The 16734-nt window shown below is 44.1% G+C and overlaps 2 protein-coding genes across 2 annotated transcripts in view; one reads left to right on the top strand and one right to left on the bottom strand.

Annotated features, from left to right (window-relative positions):
• Positions 1-3640, bottom strand: part of Cep57l1 (centrosomal protein 57 like 1) — a 56493-nt gene extending 52853 nt beyond the window's left edge. Inside the window, exon 1 of the mRNA XM_057762098.1 lies at positions 3269-3640. Within this exon, the coding sequence (XP_057618081.1) occupies positions 3269-3391 (123 nt within the window). The 5' untranslated portion in view covers positions 3392-3640. The remainder of the gene's footprint in view (positions 1-3268) is intronic.
• Positions 3641-3664: 24 nt separating this feature from the next.
• The window catches only part of Sesn1 (sestrin 1), a 99850-nt gene continuing 86780 nt past the window's right edge, over positions 3665-16734 (top strand). The window contains exon 1 of the mRNA XM_057762096.1: positions 3665-5009. Within this exon, the coding sequence (XP_057618079.1) occupies positions 4731-5009 (279 nt within the window). The 5' untranslated portion in view covers positions 3665-4730. The remainder of the gene's footprint in view (positions 5010-16734) is intronic.

Consider the following 16734-nt stretch of genomic DNA (forward strand, 5'->3'; position numbering starts at 1 on the left):
ATTTAATAATCTCCAAATGATAAATGTAGTGGTCTGATGGAGGAAGGTCATTGGTTAAATAATAAAGAAACTGCTTGGCCCTCATAGGTTAGAACATAGGTGGGTGGAGTAAACAGAACAGAATGCTGGGAGGAAGAGGAAGTGAGCTCAGACTCGATAGCTCTCCTCTCTAAGCAGACGCGATGAAGCTCCGACCCAGGATGGACGTAGGCTAGAATCTTCCCAGTAAGCGCATCTTGGGGTGCTACACACATGAATAGAAATGGGCCAAGCAGTGTTTAAAAGAATATAGTTTGTGTGTTGTTATTTCGGGGCATTAGCTAGCCAGGCGACCAGGAGCTAGAGCAGCAGGAACATAGCCCACAGCTCCCACTACAGTGGTCAATTAGTCCTCATGTGGACCTGGCTTCCTATAAGCTGTATTTAATAATCTCCACAATGATAAACGTAGTGGTCAATTAGTCCTCATGTCACTGGACCTAGAACATTTAACACAATCACTCCAACTCTCTCTTCATATTGCTTCTAGGACAACACACCGAGGCCTTCCCCTCTAAGCTGACTGCTCCTTCCCATTACACCTGCTGGTGACTTCATATATGGTAAACTTCAAGGAGTGTGCCTCCTTTGTCGAAATCAACAACCATTGCTGTAGGAATTCCTGCAGCCAGTAGCCTTTAAGTGACCCACTTGGGCAGGGCCTCCTATACTATATATGCTGATGTCAAGTGTGGGTCTGCTGATGTCTAGTGTGGATCTGCTCACTCTCTTCTGGCTGCCGCATTTGGTTGCTGTTCCCTGTTCAAGCAGAGCACTGTGATCTGTGAGTTTACCCCTAAATAAATAACCTCTATTTCATTCAATTCTGAACTAGTGCGGGATTTCTTTTACACATCCTTCTTCAAACCATTATCAAACACTACAAGAAACCTCAAACTCTATCTACAGCTTGGTCTTCCTCATTTCTCTTCCATATCTCAAGGCAAGTGGCCAATCTATTGACCTCTGCCCTCCCCCAAATACAAATGTGCACACTTTTCCATGACAGCAAGTGGCAATTCCTTCCTTTTGTTCCACTGTTTTGTTTCCTGTGAAACAAGATCTCAGCATGCCACCCAGGCTGCCTTTAAACTCCTGCCTTCACCTCCCCAGTAAAAGATGGCAGATGTACACCACATGGTACAGTCTCAATGGTCTTTTTTTCAATTTGTTCTGTAACACAGGTTCCTCTGAACCACTCCTTCAACATCCCCTCTGCTCACCCTTCTGTCTACCCTTAAAGCTTAGACGGAAGTAAGCCCCTCCTAAACAACGTTAACTACTGGGTGATCTTTAGAGCCTACAACAGCCAGTGACTTCAGGATTCCCTCCTTTATTTCTACTACAAATAGGATCTGTTGCTTCATCAACTATTTCAAAGCACATAAATTAACTTGCAGAAAAGTAACTGGAAAAACCTGCAATCAAAACAAAGCAAAACAAAAACAGAGCTGGGCAGTGGTGGCGCACACACCATTAATCCCAGCACTCGGGAGGCAGAGGTAGGCAGATCTCTAGGAGTTCGAGGCCAGGCTGGTCTATAAGAGCTAGTTCCAAGACAGTTGGGGCTGATACACAAAGAATCCCTGTCTTGAAAAACAAAAAACAAACAGAAAACAAAACAAACAAACAAATACCACCCTGAAAAAGAAAAACATGGCCCCAGAAGGCCAATTGTGATGTTCTGAAGAAGAACAAAAGGTTATTAAATGAGCTAATATGAAAATGGTTTAGAAAATTAAGTCCAACCAGAAAAAGGCACAGAAAACACACATACACACCCCACCCCGCCCCAATGCAGACTCTTCCAGCCCACTGTCTGTATCCCCCCCTAACCCCATAACAAAGCCCTTTAGGATTCCCTCAAATCTTGAGCCTAAAAGATCCCTCTGCCGTCTCAATACCGCAGGCCTTTGAATATGGGGGATCCCACCCTGCAAGCTCATCTAACAATTGTTCTGAGGTGGCAGGCAACCAGCCTGTACGCTCCAGAAAAAATCCTCCTCAGATAGAAAAAGTAACCTCGCCCCCACCGCCCCCAACCAAGCACTCTTTATTCCTTGTCCATTGGTTGCTATCATTTCACATGCTATGTGTTCTACATCACTTATTTCCCAGCTCTTCTTAGAACCCAGGCTCTATGACAGGAGGGGTATACTGTGCTCACTGATGTCCTATGGCATGGAAGGCACTCAGCAGATTCTAGCGGGCTGAAGCCTCAGTGCTGTTCTTTTGGTCTTTGTCTCCCTTGGGGTGACGACTTCCAAGGCCTGGCTAAATGTTCCTCTCGCCACCACCACAATATTAAACAGTGTCACAACTGTACATTTACACATTCGTTTTCTAATAAGGTGAGGGCGTATCTTTGTCACTGTTATACATACTCAAGGCCCATGAGTTTTTTTATGTATGACTGTACTGTTGGTGTATGCAGGCCTGTGCACCACGTGTATGACTGGTGTCTACTGAGGTCAGAAGATCCTCGGGAACTAGAGTTATGGATGGTTGTGAGCTGCCACGTGGGAGCTGAGAATTGAACCCAAGTCCTCTGTAAGAACAAGTGTTCTAAACTGCTGAGCCGTCTCCCTAGTCCCTGGTTAATGTTTTATGACTAAATTTACTCTGCAAACAATTAAAATCTAATCCGATTACCGGGTTATTAAAAACCTTCCAATCCTGAGTTTTCTCAAGTATAATGACTTCAAAACACCTTTAGAGGAATAAAAGAATTTGGGAGGTTTTTAGACAGAACCTTTTCAAAGCTCATTAGACTTCAAACCTGAAAACACTACGAGTTCTTTCAGTCGCACATAACACGGACTTGCTTTCAAAGCTCTTCTTCGGATTCTATTTGACAGGGGAAATACAGCCCAAAACGTATCCCTGTAAGAGCAAAGGTGCAATTGCCCTGCATAGGGATCAGTAATCCATCCAGCACTGTTTCACATGAAAGAAGCCAGCGGAAAAGCAGCGTGGAGCCTTCTCGGTTTGCCTGGCTTTAGGGGGCTCCTCGACCTTTCAGACAGTGATCGCCAAATCCTTGCCTCAAGTCATCCACCAAAATGGGGATGGTGGGGCACCTGCACCTCTCTCCCCGCAAGCCACTGAGGAAAGGGCCTGGACTGAAAGGCAACAATCCCAGATGACTGCGGCTCCAGAATTTCAGAGGAAATGGAGGAAGGAAAAACATTTTCAATGTACAGGTCACAGCCAAGCCTACCAAGCTTACCAGATGGACGTTCCCAGTTAACCCTGGCCTCCTGAACCGTTGGTTCGCCGACAGCGACCTGAAGTGTTGCGGTGGCATCTGGGGGTTGTAGTTTCTGTCGCAAACAGCCGGCGTCGGTAGCATTACAACTACATTTCCCAAAAGCCAACGCAAAGACGCCCTGCCCACTGACTCTGGGGTCTGGCGGTCACAATTTTCTAGATTAATCTTCAACTATATCCCATCATATTAGGGACACCATAAAGCCCTTTATTTGTTGTGGTTTTCTTGTGCGAGAAACATCTCCGGATATTTGTACTCCTTACTTTTCCTTCCCTTTCTTCAAGGCCAGCGCCACCAAACGTCGGGAACGGAAATCGCCGCGGAAGGCGCATGCGCCCCGCCGGGGCTCGCGCACGCGCAGCAGCCGGCATGGGTTGGCGGCGCGCGGTGGACTCGGGGTCCGGAGGTGCTCTGCCCGAGGGCGGGGCTCTTCCCAATGGCTGCTTTAGCGGGTCGCGTGTGCCTGGGCGGAGAGGCAGGCAGGGGGCAGGAGCGGCTCCCGGCGATCCCGGGCGGGGACAGGGGAGGGGCTGGGGGTGAGGACCCCGTCCCCCCTCCCTGCTCCCGCCCTCTGGGCCGAGCCCCACCGACAGGGCTGGGCGAAGGGGCGGGCTCTGTGCCTCGGGCCCTGTGCTTCGGCAGCGCGGCCGGGTGCCCGAGGACGGCTGGGTCGTGGGGTGCCCTCCGGCGTGGCGGCGGTGGGCGAGGACAGAGGGGTAGGAGAAGCAGCGGTGTATCCCGGGGCACGGGAGCCGGCAGGGTCAGGGACGCCGCCCTCCTTCGCCGCTGACACGGTGACCGGTGGACGCTGCGGTCCCCGGAGCGGCGGAGCCTCGGGCCCCAGCAGCTAGGGGTGAGGGTCCGTCGTCAACCCCGCCGGCGCCCGCCCGCTGCCCTGCCGAGGCGCTAGGAGGAGCCGAGGGGGGCGGAGACTGGTGTCGGAGGAGGGGCGGGGTGGGAACGCGCTGGAGAAGCGACCGCTGCACAGACAAAAACCCCGAATGGCTGGAGAGCCTTCTACTGTTACCAGCCTTGTGGGGCCAAGCACGGATTTGACAGCTCCACGACGTGAGGATATCCGCTGACCCTGCGACACAGGGAACACTTCCCCGTGACTCCCTGTCCAGCTAACCGGCTCTCTAAGATTGCAACTTTCCAACTTTGTTTTTTTCAATCTCTGTCCAGAAGACTGCCCCTTCGTGTAGGAGAGGGTGCAAGGGCGATCTGCCTTGCGGATCTATTTGAAAGCATCAACTTAAGAGGCACGTGTGGTTCCCAATGCTACCCAGACGCTTGTTTTCATGACGACTGGATTTCTCTGACTTTCTTCTCTACGTTTCTCGGTTTAAAACAAGACAAACTGCTTTGGGGGAATGCTGAGAGGCGTCTGAAGGCTGCGGAAGGAAAGCTCCCGATTGTCATGGCTGAAGGCGAGAATGAAGTGAGGTGGGATGGACTGTGCAGTAGAGATCCGACTGCTAGGGAGACAGCGCTGGAAAACATTAGGCAGGTCGTTTTGAGAAAAACCGAATACCTTCGTTCAGTGAAAGAGACGCTTTATCGACCTCCGGACGGGCTTTCAAATGCTGTTTCCCTGGATGGAATGAATAAGCTTCTTGCTCATCTGCTTATGCTTTCTAAGAGGTGTCCCTTTAAAGACGTGAGAGAGAGAAGTGGGTTCATTCTGAGGAGCGTCGAGGTAAGAGCGTTATTAGAATAACTAGACGGTGACATTGAACTCGCAGCTATTCCCGTCGCTCTTGCTTCCAACGGGCAACGGGTTATTGTGTGAGCTCTTCGCTAGGCATCGGAGGGTTCTTGAGCAGTGTAAACTGAAAACGGTTTTCAGAAAGAGATAAACGAGAGTTGTTTTTATGGTGTTTTAGGCAGAAACGGCCTTGCTGGTGGAAATAATATATATGAAAGGTATAGTTAATTTTAAGTCAAGTCTTTGTATTTCTTTTTGTTTGTTGCCAAGTGTAACCAGTGTACTTTTAACATTGTTTCAGTGTCCTGTGTGGAAAGTTTCTCATTGAAAGCCTCTAAAGTGAGAAATTGATATTAAATGTGTCATATTTATTCAAGGTAGCTCGCAGATTGCAAACTAATTTTCTCTGGCTCTTCACAACAAAGGCAGGTTGTTTAGAAAATTTCATTTCCTAAATGCATCCTAAAGCAGACCTAGAAAATAATAATAAAAGCCAGCCTAAGTCATAAGGAAGTCAACATGGTCAGGTTGCAAAGTTGGACCTGAAGTCAGGTGTGTAGTAGCTTACGCTCAGTACGCTCAGGTTGAGGCAGAAATAATGCTGCCAGAAGTTCAAAACCAGCCTGGCCACATGGTATATGAGTACCAGTTCAGTACATGGCTACATGGCATGACCCTGCCTGAAAAAGAAAAAAGTTGAACCCAGGGAAGGCATCTGCTATTCAGCTATTTTCTGTGTCCCCCAGATTGTTTCTTTTGTCTTCTCACACTCAAGTTGTGAGTGCAGCAAGGTTTAAACTATTAAAATCCCCTGCCATTTTTTCTACTCTCACTTTATCCTGTTTTATTAGGAGGTGTGTTAGAATTTGAAGGAGTGGGAGAAATGTTTATAGATAAGAAGTGATTGTGATTAAGTGATTGTGGATTACGATATGGCAGTTTTCTGTCATGGCTTGAATTCAAATAAAACAAAAGAAAATCAATTATTGATAAAATGCTGATCTTCAAAAGCTAAGGTCTTGAACTATTCCTTACAAGCACTTTGGAATCAATTATTATAATTCATTTTACCAGCAAGGAATTAATTTTCCATGTATGTACATTTCATCCCTAAGGCATAAGAAGTTGCTTCTCTTAGACGTCCATATCGATCCTATAGCTGTGTTTTAATAATGGAGTCATAACTGTGCACATCAAATCCTGTCGTGGACTGTATGGAACTACATGACACATAAGTTTTTAAGTTTTTTTTTTCCCAGTCTTTAGGGGTTTTTGCCCTTCCTCTTGTTATTCTACCTCACTTTGGTGTCTTTTGGCCTTTCATCTTGCTGCTTATTTATATTTGTGTGGGAAACTAGCTAACGAAGTACTCGGGCTGTGGGGAGTACTGTGTCAAAGATCTGCTGCAGAACTAGAGTCAGAGCTGGGTCCAGATGCTTCCTTACTAATGCCCTGCCATAAGCTTGGACAAGTGCCCTGACTATAAAATCAGGTGAGAACACAGCCCTTGTGGGGGTGACACGGCACCTAAAGTGCCGGCCTAGCCAGTGAGAGCACCTCCCCTCCACAAGTGCAGTATATAGACCATGTAAAATAGTTTTGAGCCTAAGTTATTCTGCGAAAGGATTCCATGTTCTGTACTGTAGTGGCTTCCTATAGACTTCATTTCTTTCTCTGTTCTGCATCCATTATATTTTATTGCTGCCATTATTATAAGAGGTACTTGATTTATATTGTTCTGTAATCTCATATTGATATGCAAGTCTTCCCTGGAAGGGCTCTAAGTTCTCAAGAGCATCGTCTGGGACCTGGAAGCTACTAAATAAACATCCAATGGATAAACAAATGTATTTGCCTTCTTTCTGTCTCACATCAGTTTGCATAGATGAGATTTCCATTTTATGGAGCATTCATTCATGCATGCATTTGAGCAACGAATAGTGAACGCCACAGCAAGAACCAGAGACTGGTGGTGACAGTTTGCATATTCTGCTGAAGGGAGACAGGCCATAAAGTAAATAACATTTAATTTTATGTAGTAAGGGAAAAGTTCCTTGAGGCAAACCCCTCAAGGAGAGATTTAGTATTCATTCATTCATTCATTCATTCATTCATTTTGAAACAGGGTTTCCTGCCTCAGTCTGCCAGGTGCTAGTATTATGGACATACTCCAGTGCACTTTTCTTATGAATAATTATCCATACAGTGAGATTACTGTAGGGATCAGACCTAGAAGATAGTTTGCATGAAGGCCTCATGGCAGGAGCAAGTAAGTGTGATTCAGGACGGTTGAGTTCACATCGTGAGGGCGTGTGGCATTGGAGAGCACATGCCCTGAAGTTGTGCAGACCTAGCTTCAGTTCTTGGTTGTCTGTGCAACTGTGAATCTGGTCCACACTGCCGTCCACTCCTGTTCCTTATCTGCGAGGGGGCGGGGGGCGGGGAGATGCTAGGAGTTCTTAGAAGAAGATGAAGTAATGTCTGCAAAGCATGGCCCAGAGCCTAGCTCAGGACACCATAATGGTAGAGTTTATTGTTCCCCGGCAGGATCTTGCCCATGGAGGAACTGTAGGCAATTGTAAGGAGTGTAGACATTATCCCAGAACGATAGGGAGCCACTGAGGCTTTGAAGACAGGTAACATGCTTGATAATGCTACAAGGATCATTCCAGAAGCAAGATGGAGAATGCATTTCCAGGCTCAGGAAATGGGAGAAGAGGGCAAAGCAAATGAATTTGAATATAACAATGAGTGAGAATCCACAGGATATGGTATTTAAATTTAAGAAATGAAAATAAAAGCAAAATTTGTGATTTGCATTACTTAGTGAATGAATCATGTGGTCATTCCTGAGACAGAAGACTGGCAAGGTCCATTTGGGAGAAACTTAGGTTTTTTTTTTTTTTGTACAGTCTGAGTGAAGTGAAGCTGTTTCTGAGGCATCCTCAAGGAAGTTGCTCATCCCTGGTTTGTGTCTCTGATCCCCCACTGCAAGCCTTTCACTTCTCCAGACCCCCGTCCATCACCTTTCTATCCACCTACATAGCCACAGAGCCATACATAGATCTGCCCTGCAAATGCGGCTGCATTGCTTTCCTGCCTAAAATCCGTTATAATAGACTATTGTCTTAACATGTCACATAGAAGCTGGCATCGTGTAACCTCCACTCTCCTCTCTCTGCCCACCTCATTGTTCACACTCTGGTATCAGTCTCGTGGGGCGGGGGGATTGAATACTAATTTGAATTAGTGCTCCATGGTGCTTTCTGTTATTCATTGGTAACACAGCAAAAGCGGAGTCGCATCTAAGGTTGCTGATGATGCTCCTAAAGGCCTTTAGCTGCTTTGATCAGCTCAGAGGACTAGCCGCAAGAGAGAGCGATGAATTCAATCCCTAATGGCCACTAGACCTGTAAATCAGCATATTGGTAGACAGCATCATTTATACACCTGTTCTCAATGTGTTGATTTCACACCAACAATACGTTAAAATCTCTTCAGCATAGTTTCAAGAGTTATTGTGTACCAAGCAAGCATTGTGCTTGGAACTGGAGCAGGGAAATGTTCCCCTGCTTCTCATCAGGTCCCCTTTCTCATTTTTGCTGAATTGTAAAGAAATCCCATCACACTTCTTAATGCTTGACTCTGTCTAAACAGAGGGCTAGAGGAATGAACTCAGGCCTACTTATTAGTCCAAGTCATGACCGAAGTCGTCTTGATGCCTGTGAATAAAGTTAAGGGAAAAGATGTAAGTGCATATATGATCAAATGATGATAGAGAAAATGCATCAACTTGCTAGTAATTAGAACTGAAAATAATTTGACTTAAGGGAGTAGATTTATACTAAGTAATTAAATACTTTGCTACTTGAGATGGGGAGGGTTTCATTTAATGATGTATCATCTCTGAGGGAGAAATGAACTTTGAACCATTGCATCTGATGAATGTTAATGGTTGTCAGAGCATTTCTCACTGTATCTAACTGGGTAGCGTGTAATGTATGTATGTTTAGTACATGCACACACAACTTCATAACAATTCATTGCTTTACAGTTAATTTTGACTAATTGTAGCCACATTGCCATCCTTGCTTTCCATCTGCGGTCACAGTCTTGCCCTTGGTTTCTGTTAGCTAGAGTGGGCCAGTCATTGGCAAGGAAGTTGGGTGGTTTTACTTTTAGTTTGTATTAATAAACATTCAGGCCCTAAGGGCCAGGAGGTCATCATTTTACAGAAAGGTGTGCTGGTCAGAAAGGAAGATGGAAGGCTGTGATGTCCAGTTAGTGGGGGCTATAAAATATAATAACTTTTAGTGGAGTAGGAACATTCTAGAAGCAGATTTGGTCTTTTGTTGTTGTTGTTTATGAGACAGGGCTTCTTTGTGGAGCCCTGGCTGCCCTGGAACTTGCTCTGTAGACCAGGTTGACCTTGAGCTCAGAGATCGGTCTTTCTCTGCCTCCTGAGTACTGGGATTAAAAGCATACGCCACCACACTGAGCAGATTTGATCTTTTAAAATAAATTTTGCTTTGATTTCTTTTTTACTGCCTGATTGTCAAAATCAAAAGTTAGTACATGTCAAACATAAACTCTGACCCTTGGTCCTCTTTCAGTATTTTCAAGGAGCTTCTCTCTTGCACACCCACAGTGAGGAGCTTTCTCTTGCACACCCACAGTGAGGAGCTTCTCTTGCACACCCACAGTGCGGAGCTTTTCTTGCACACCCACAGTGAGGAGCTTCTCTTGCACACCCACAGTTTAATTGTGGCCTTTCTCACTAAGAACCCTGTCTCTTTTCCCCAGAAGGCTCTGGTTGACTTCTTTGTTCTTCGCTTTCTTTTACTCCTGTCCTTGACTACTTTCTCTCCTTAGGAGGAAAATGCTGTGCTGTGTCCTTGACTACTTTCTCTCCTTAGGAGGAAAATGCTATGCACTCTTAAGCTTCTGAGTGCTTCTTTTGGATAGAACCTCATGGGTCCCTCCCCCTCAATGGTTTGAGGCCAAATAGAGAATTAAAACAACAAACTTGGTCTTGCTATGACTCCCAGGATGGGCTTGAACTTCTGGAGATCAGGATCCTGATCACTGGAATGCTAGAATGAAAGGTGTGTGCCAACATGCCCAACTAGAGGGAGCTTACAAACTGCCCCTCCCTCCCTCCCTCCCTCCCTCCCTCCCTCCCTCCCTCCCTCCCTCCCTCGCTTGCTCCCTCCCTTCCTCTCTCCTTCCCTCTTTGGGTTCTGTTGATTCTGTTGCTGGAACCCAGGGCCTTGCCCATATTGTACCAGTGAACTACCATCGCCCTCAATCTTCTCTCTCTCTCTCTCTCTCTCTCTCTCTCTCTCTCTCTCTCTCTCTGGTTTTTCAAGACAGCGTTTCTCTGGAGCTCTGGAGCCTGTCCTGGAACTAGCTCTTGTAGACCAGGCTGGCCTCAAACAGAGATCCGCCTGCCTCTGCCTCCCTAGTGCCGGGATTAAAGGTGTGCGCCACCACCGCCCAGCCCCAATCTTCTCTTTTTCTCCAGTTCACAGGATGAATCTTATCTGTTTCTCTACCCTTGGTATCTGCCCTCACATCCTCTTTGCAAAATGGAAACTTACCTGTCCTCTTCTTTTGTTGTGTGTCTTCAGAAAGGTTGAAGTGAAAGGCAAACATTTTGTAAAAGTTCTCAATTTATTCCTGTCATAGTGCTTCAGATGGCCTCTACCATGAAAAAAATGTTTAAAATATTATTATAACATTTATTTTGTTTCTATCTTTTTTTTTTTTTTTTTTTTTTTTTTTTTTGGTTTTTCGAGACAGGGTTTCTCTGTGGCTTTGGAGCCTGTCCTGGAACTAGCTCTTGTAGACCAGGCTGGTCTCGAACTCACAGAGATCCGCCTACCTCTGCCTCCCAAGTGCTGGGATTAAAGGCGTGCGCCACCACCGCCCGGCTTTATTTTGTTTCTAAATGGAATGTGCTGTTTTGTACACAGATGGGGTGTTAAACAGTCGAGTGTTAAATTTCACTTTAAGGCCATAGGTTGTTCATGACATCATGGAATGTTCCTTGAAGCAGTAGTGTAGCTTAATTGGAATTTTTCTCGTCACCAACACTTTTGACCTAGTATGCTGGTATGTACAGATGGCTTATGATGCAAAGAATTATGAAACAAGCATGCCATACTCTGTATTTTAGCATACATTTATTTTCCTTTTGATAAGCCATAAAAAATTTGTAAAATGCTTTTACTACTTGAATAGATTATAAATTAATAATTGATATGACTAAAGATTTCTCAAAACCTTTTCCCTGGTAGAATCTTGAACGTAATAAAGAATTGTCAATTGCCTAAAATTTTGTCAAGATAGGCACTATTTAGTGTTATGTATAATTAAAAAGAATTTTTATATTTAAAAACAGGCAGTATTTATGTTGTAGAAATTAACAGGATTGGAAGGAACTGTAGACATGGGGGAGGGGCGTCTTAGAATCTGTGCAAGGTCTGAGTACACGCTGGGGGAAAGACGTTTCAGATGCATACAAGGTAAAGTGCTGTGAGGAGAACACCCTCAGCCAGCCACCTTTACCACCAATTTTATCTGTTCTTTATCAGGGTGTCCCCAACTCCCCCACCCCCCACCCCCACAACACACACACACATACACTATAGTGAATGGATTTTTTTATAGGGGTCAATGGAAAATGGGATTTATTTTGACCCAGACTTTCTAGTCTTATTTATTACATGAAAGTGAGAAGGACTTTAAGTGACCTTGAAGAAATTACTGAGTACTGCAGTTAAGTGGAATCTTTACTCAGGCATCAGATTGGAAGGACTTTTCAGATTATTGGGGACTATATTCTAAGGGCAGCAGGAGACTTGAAATATAAATATGTATTTCATGCTTGTCTTTCTTACTGTCTGTTGATCACTGTATCCAGCCTAGCCACCACCAGTGAACATACACTTGCCTGCATGGGTTCTGTCTTACATGCTTTGTTTTTAAAAAATATCTTTTCACTGGAAATATTTAGGAATTTCTGTAGAATGACTATGGGATCATTTCCTGGGCTTTTCCAGTTGACGTTTTTTGTTGTTAAATTTGTCTGTATCACTTACTTTGTGCTATTCTTTCATATTTGAGTTCATAGAAGCAACAAATTTGGTGAAATGAAGAATTTTTTCCATGCTGTAGTTATAATTTTTTTCACAGCTATTTACTTTAAAAACTTGATACATTACCAAGAAATATGAAAGGTTACTTTAGATACTTTAGTTTTACCTTCCATTTAAACTTTACCTCCTTTTAAACCATGTTTCATTTGTTAGATTTATTTATCTTATTTTATGTGTATAAATGTTTTGTCTGCATGTACCTGTATGTACTACATGTGGGGCAGGTGCCTAGGGAGGTCAGAGAGGATACCAGATTGTTTGGAACTGGAGTTGTGGGTCAACCACTGTGTGGGTGCTGGAAACAGAACACGGGTCCTCTGCAAGAGCTCCTAACCACTGAGCCTTCTCTCCAGCCCCGTAAATTTTAACTTAGTTTTAAGTTAAGCTACAGAAGGTCTTTCTAGAATTATAAATTATTAACATTCTTTATGACAAGCTCTTAGCCATCTTTCTCCAGGAATCCAGCCCCAGGCCTTGAAGGTTCTAGACATGCAGCCGCCACTCAGTCTCATTGCCTTCATAAGCTATGGAACCATGCGAAAGGGAAACAAAGTTATTCATTTTGTAATGTTTTAAACTTTTATTTCACATTTATTTCTCTGTTGTGGTGCCATGCTTGCATGTGGAGGTCACAGGACAACTTGCATGAATTGATTCCTCCTTGTGGGTTCTGGAGAGCATACAACTTGTCATATTGAGGGGCAAGATGCCTTGACCTACTGAGCCGTCCAGCTGCCTGACTTTGTTTTTTAATTATCGTATGTTAATTGTACATAATAATGGGTTTTATGATATTTTCAGGCATGGACAAAATATATTTCAGTCATGTTCACCCCTTATCATCTTTGTTCTCCCACTCCTGCTAACCTGCTTCCTGTTCCATCCAGCCCATCACTGTCGTGTCTGTGTGCGGCTGTGTTGGTGTCTGTGTGACTCACTGAGTGTCATTAGGTTGAGAAACAAAAGTTTATGATGTAAATTTTATGATTTATAGTACCCAACTCAACTTTAAATATATACTCAATAATAAATTTAAATTCATTTAGTATTTTCACTTAACTGTTTAAACTGACAAGCTGATAAATATTTATCCTTTTAATATAATTAACCATGTGGCTAGGATAATTTTTAATTATGTGTAAATTCAATAGTCTTATTAGGGTCTTAGTTTACAAAAAGCGCACATTTACTATGCTGATAGTTTGGCATTTGACAGGCATTGCACACTTGTCTTTTAATTTTGCATGATTTCATTTTCCAGCACATTGGCAGGTGTTCACTGTCTATAATTATAACTGAGTAATTTTTCAAATGCTATTCATAGCCTAAACACAGTGAAAAATTCTTCCGATCATGTGATAAAGACCAAGCCTTCCAAAATAGTAGTAGAGATGTTTTCAGTAGTACTGAAGGGCATATTTAAGAGAAGCTGTCAGAACTCAGAGGTGATTTAAAAGATAGGGAGACAAGTTGTCACAGAATAAAATTTCTCAGAGCCATCGGTTCTCAGGGTTTTGATAGTGATTACACATCAAGTTAAAAGTACTTGCTTTTTTATCTCATAAGATCAACAGATACATTGTAAAATTTAACATATATCTTTTGTTTGGTTAAAGACAGAGATTCTAAGTATGAAAAAATAATTGAAATTTTATTGAGACAGTGTAGATTTTACCATTGAACTTGTTGAAATACTTTATCTTATTCATTCAAAATTTTTTGTATGCCTAACATATACCAAACACTATGTTTAGAGGTTTTGAGTTTTGGTTTGCTTGCTTGTTTGAGACAAGGTTTCACAGTGTAGATTTTAGACTTAACTGGCCTGGAACTTGCTGTATAGACCAGCCTTGGCCCAAACTCCCATAGATCCTCATGCCTTTGCCTCCAGAGAGAGGACGCTGGGACTAGATGTATATGCCACTGTGCCTGCTGAAGCATTTTTGATGTAGGAAAGAAAAGACAGTTTTTGCCATTTAAAAATCTAGCCTCTACTTCAGACAAACAAAAGAAAAATACAACCTTGGTTTTTTTCTTATTCCTGGGTTATTTTAATTTCTAGGTATCATCCTAAATGTTCATGGTTTGGCTTTGAGTCCTGAAGGTTAAACTGTTATTTCAGAATGGTTAAAGGTCACACTTTTTAAAATAAGACCCATGTACTTATAAGTTAGCCACTGTAGCCTCAGCTTCTTCATCTAAGAATTGAGATTTTGTTATTTACCTGATGACTGTAGCCTCAGCTTCTTCATCTAAGAATTGAGATTTTGTTATTTACCTGATGACTGTAGCCTCAGCTTCTTCATCTAAGAATTGAGATTTTGTTATTTACCTGATGACATGATTAGAAAAATTAATGGCAAAGGCCCACTGTGGTCACTGCAGAAGCCGGGTGGGGGCAGAGTTAGCTGGGGTGAGTGCAGGAGCTCAGGAGACTCAAGGTGCTGAGAGTAAGTGAGGTGATGTTGAATGCTCAGCTCTAATCATGTATAAACCCTGGAAAGCTCCAGAGCATTGTGGGAAAGGCGGAGCAAGATATAAGCTGGAAGATAAGGAGAGCCCTTGTGAGGCACCATCTTCTTTTCTCTTTGTTTAAATTTATTTATTTTACATCCTGACCTCAGTTTCTCCTCTCTCCTCTCCTCCCAGTCCTTCCTTTTCACTCCTGATGCCGGTCCTCCTATCTCTCTCTCCTCGTTTCTGTTCAGGAAAGGGCAGCCCTCCTATGGATATCAACAAAGCATGGTCATATCAAGTTGCAGTGAGACTAAGCTCCTCCCTATGTATTAAGGCTGGGCAAGGCAACCCAGTACGAGAAGTAGCTGGCAGCAGAGTCAGAAACAGCCCCTGATCCCATTGTTAGGCGTCCCACAAGAAGACTAAACTATACAATATATAGCTAAACAATACATATGCAGAATGTCTAGGTCAGTCAGGCATCCTGGTTGTTGGGAGATGCCATCTTCTGGGTATGACATAGCCATTGAAATCATCAACAAATCTGGGATTACGGAAACTAAGCTTGCATGAAGCCTGCCTGTCAACAAGCAGTCACAGCTATGGGAGAAACCGTGGGACCATTCCCCTCCCTGCCGAACTGTTGGCTACAGGTGGATTCTAGAAGAGAGGAGTTAGGAATAAACTCTTGGAGCTTCTGCTTGTCTTGAGAACCAGGATGAGGATGAGGATGCCAATGCCCATGACTTCCATGATGGTGCTGAGAACTGAATGAGAATGGAAGCTCGGATTAGGGGTGAGGATGGTTAACTTGGTCAAAGTCCGCAGCAAGGCTTTCGGAATGGGCGGACTCTGTTTCTATGTAATTGGTTTCCATGAATCCCCAGGGTATCCATGTGTCAGCACTCCTCGGCCTTTTGAACATTAAGTTCCACGATCATGCATTACCTGCCTAAGGCTAAGGTTCTGCTGTCATGGATTGCTTCTGGTCCAGGATAAGTGTTAGACTTTGCCCAGAATTGATAACAGATCCCTGGAGCGGCACCCGTGCCCCCCTGCGTTTCAGTGTCATTCTGGGAGGTCACCATGGCAGTAGCCGTAATCATCCAGGTGATCAAGTGCTCATTGAGAAATGTGTAGCCAAAGCCTAGGCTTCCAGGTCTGGGGACAGCAGTAGAGGATCACTGTCAAGGCCATAGGCTGTAGAATTAGCCACACCTTGATCAAAGTCCTGGGTCTAAGTTTCTTAACTCTCTGCTCACAGTGCTGAGGCCTGTGCAGCGCTGAAATGAGAGTTAGTTTTGACCCCCCCTTTTTGGGAAAACCTTGGGGAGTTATCCCTACGACACTGTATGCCCTTAGTGCCCCTAAGTCCCTAGGAAACTGGAAGGATTTTTTTGGTCTTGGTTTTTGTTTTGTTTTGACCCACTTTGCAGGTTCTCTGCCTAGAGGAAGTAGCATTTCTAGAAACTGAAATTAAGGATTTTACAAATACTGTTTTAATTCCCTGGAAATGGGATTCCTCTCAGATCATGTTATCTGTTATTTCAGTTATAAACATTTTGCTTTGAGCTATGTCTTCAGGGACACAGAGTATAGGAAAACAGCTGACGGTTTCCATGCGGGCTCATGAGTAAGTAGGGAAAACCTCCTGCCTAGGACTGAGAGCCGAGTATCTGCTCCAGATGCTGGATGCTGGGCACCTCCTCGGTCCTCCCCGTGGTGCTCCATTCCGCACACTCCAGTGGGAATCCCCCAGACAACTCTATGCCTCCCGCCATACAATTGCCCTGGCCCAGAAAGACTGACTTAGTTTAGAACAAAGCATCTGAGCAAAGGTGCCATTACCAAAACAATCCTCCAAAAGAGGTAAGGGTTTGGAGAGGTGTGTACTCACCTTCTCTTAGGGGTGGCTTTTCTGAGCTCCCACGCCTGGCCTCCCTGTTATTCTTACAGATCAGCAGAATGGGAATGCAGGCAGAGGTGACAGTTGGTTCCCTCCCGGTCACCTCAAATGTGCATGGAGTTGAAACCGAGATACTTTAAATAATTTTCTACAATATGGGATTTTTTGAGTAGAGAGGGAAAAGTGGGGGTTT

Source organism: Chionomys nivalis, chromosome 2 (genome assembly GCF_950005125.1).
Source record: "Chionomys nivalis chromosome 2, mChiNiv1.1, whole genome shotgun sequence".
Taxonomy (NCBI): domain Eukaryota; kingdom Metazoa; phylum Chordata; class Mammalia; order Rodentia; family Cricetidae; genus Chionomys; species Chionomys nivalis.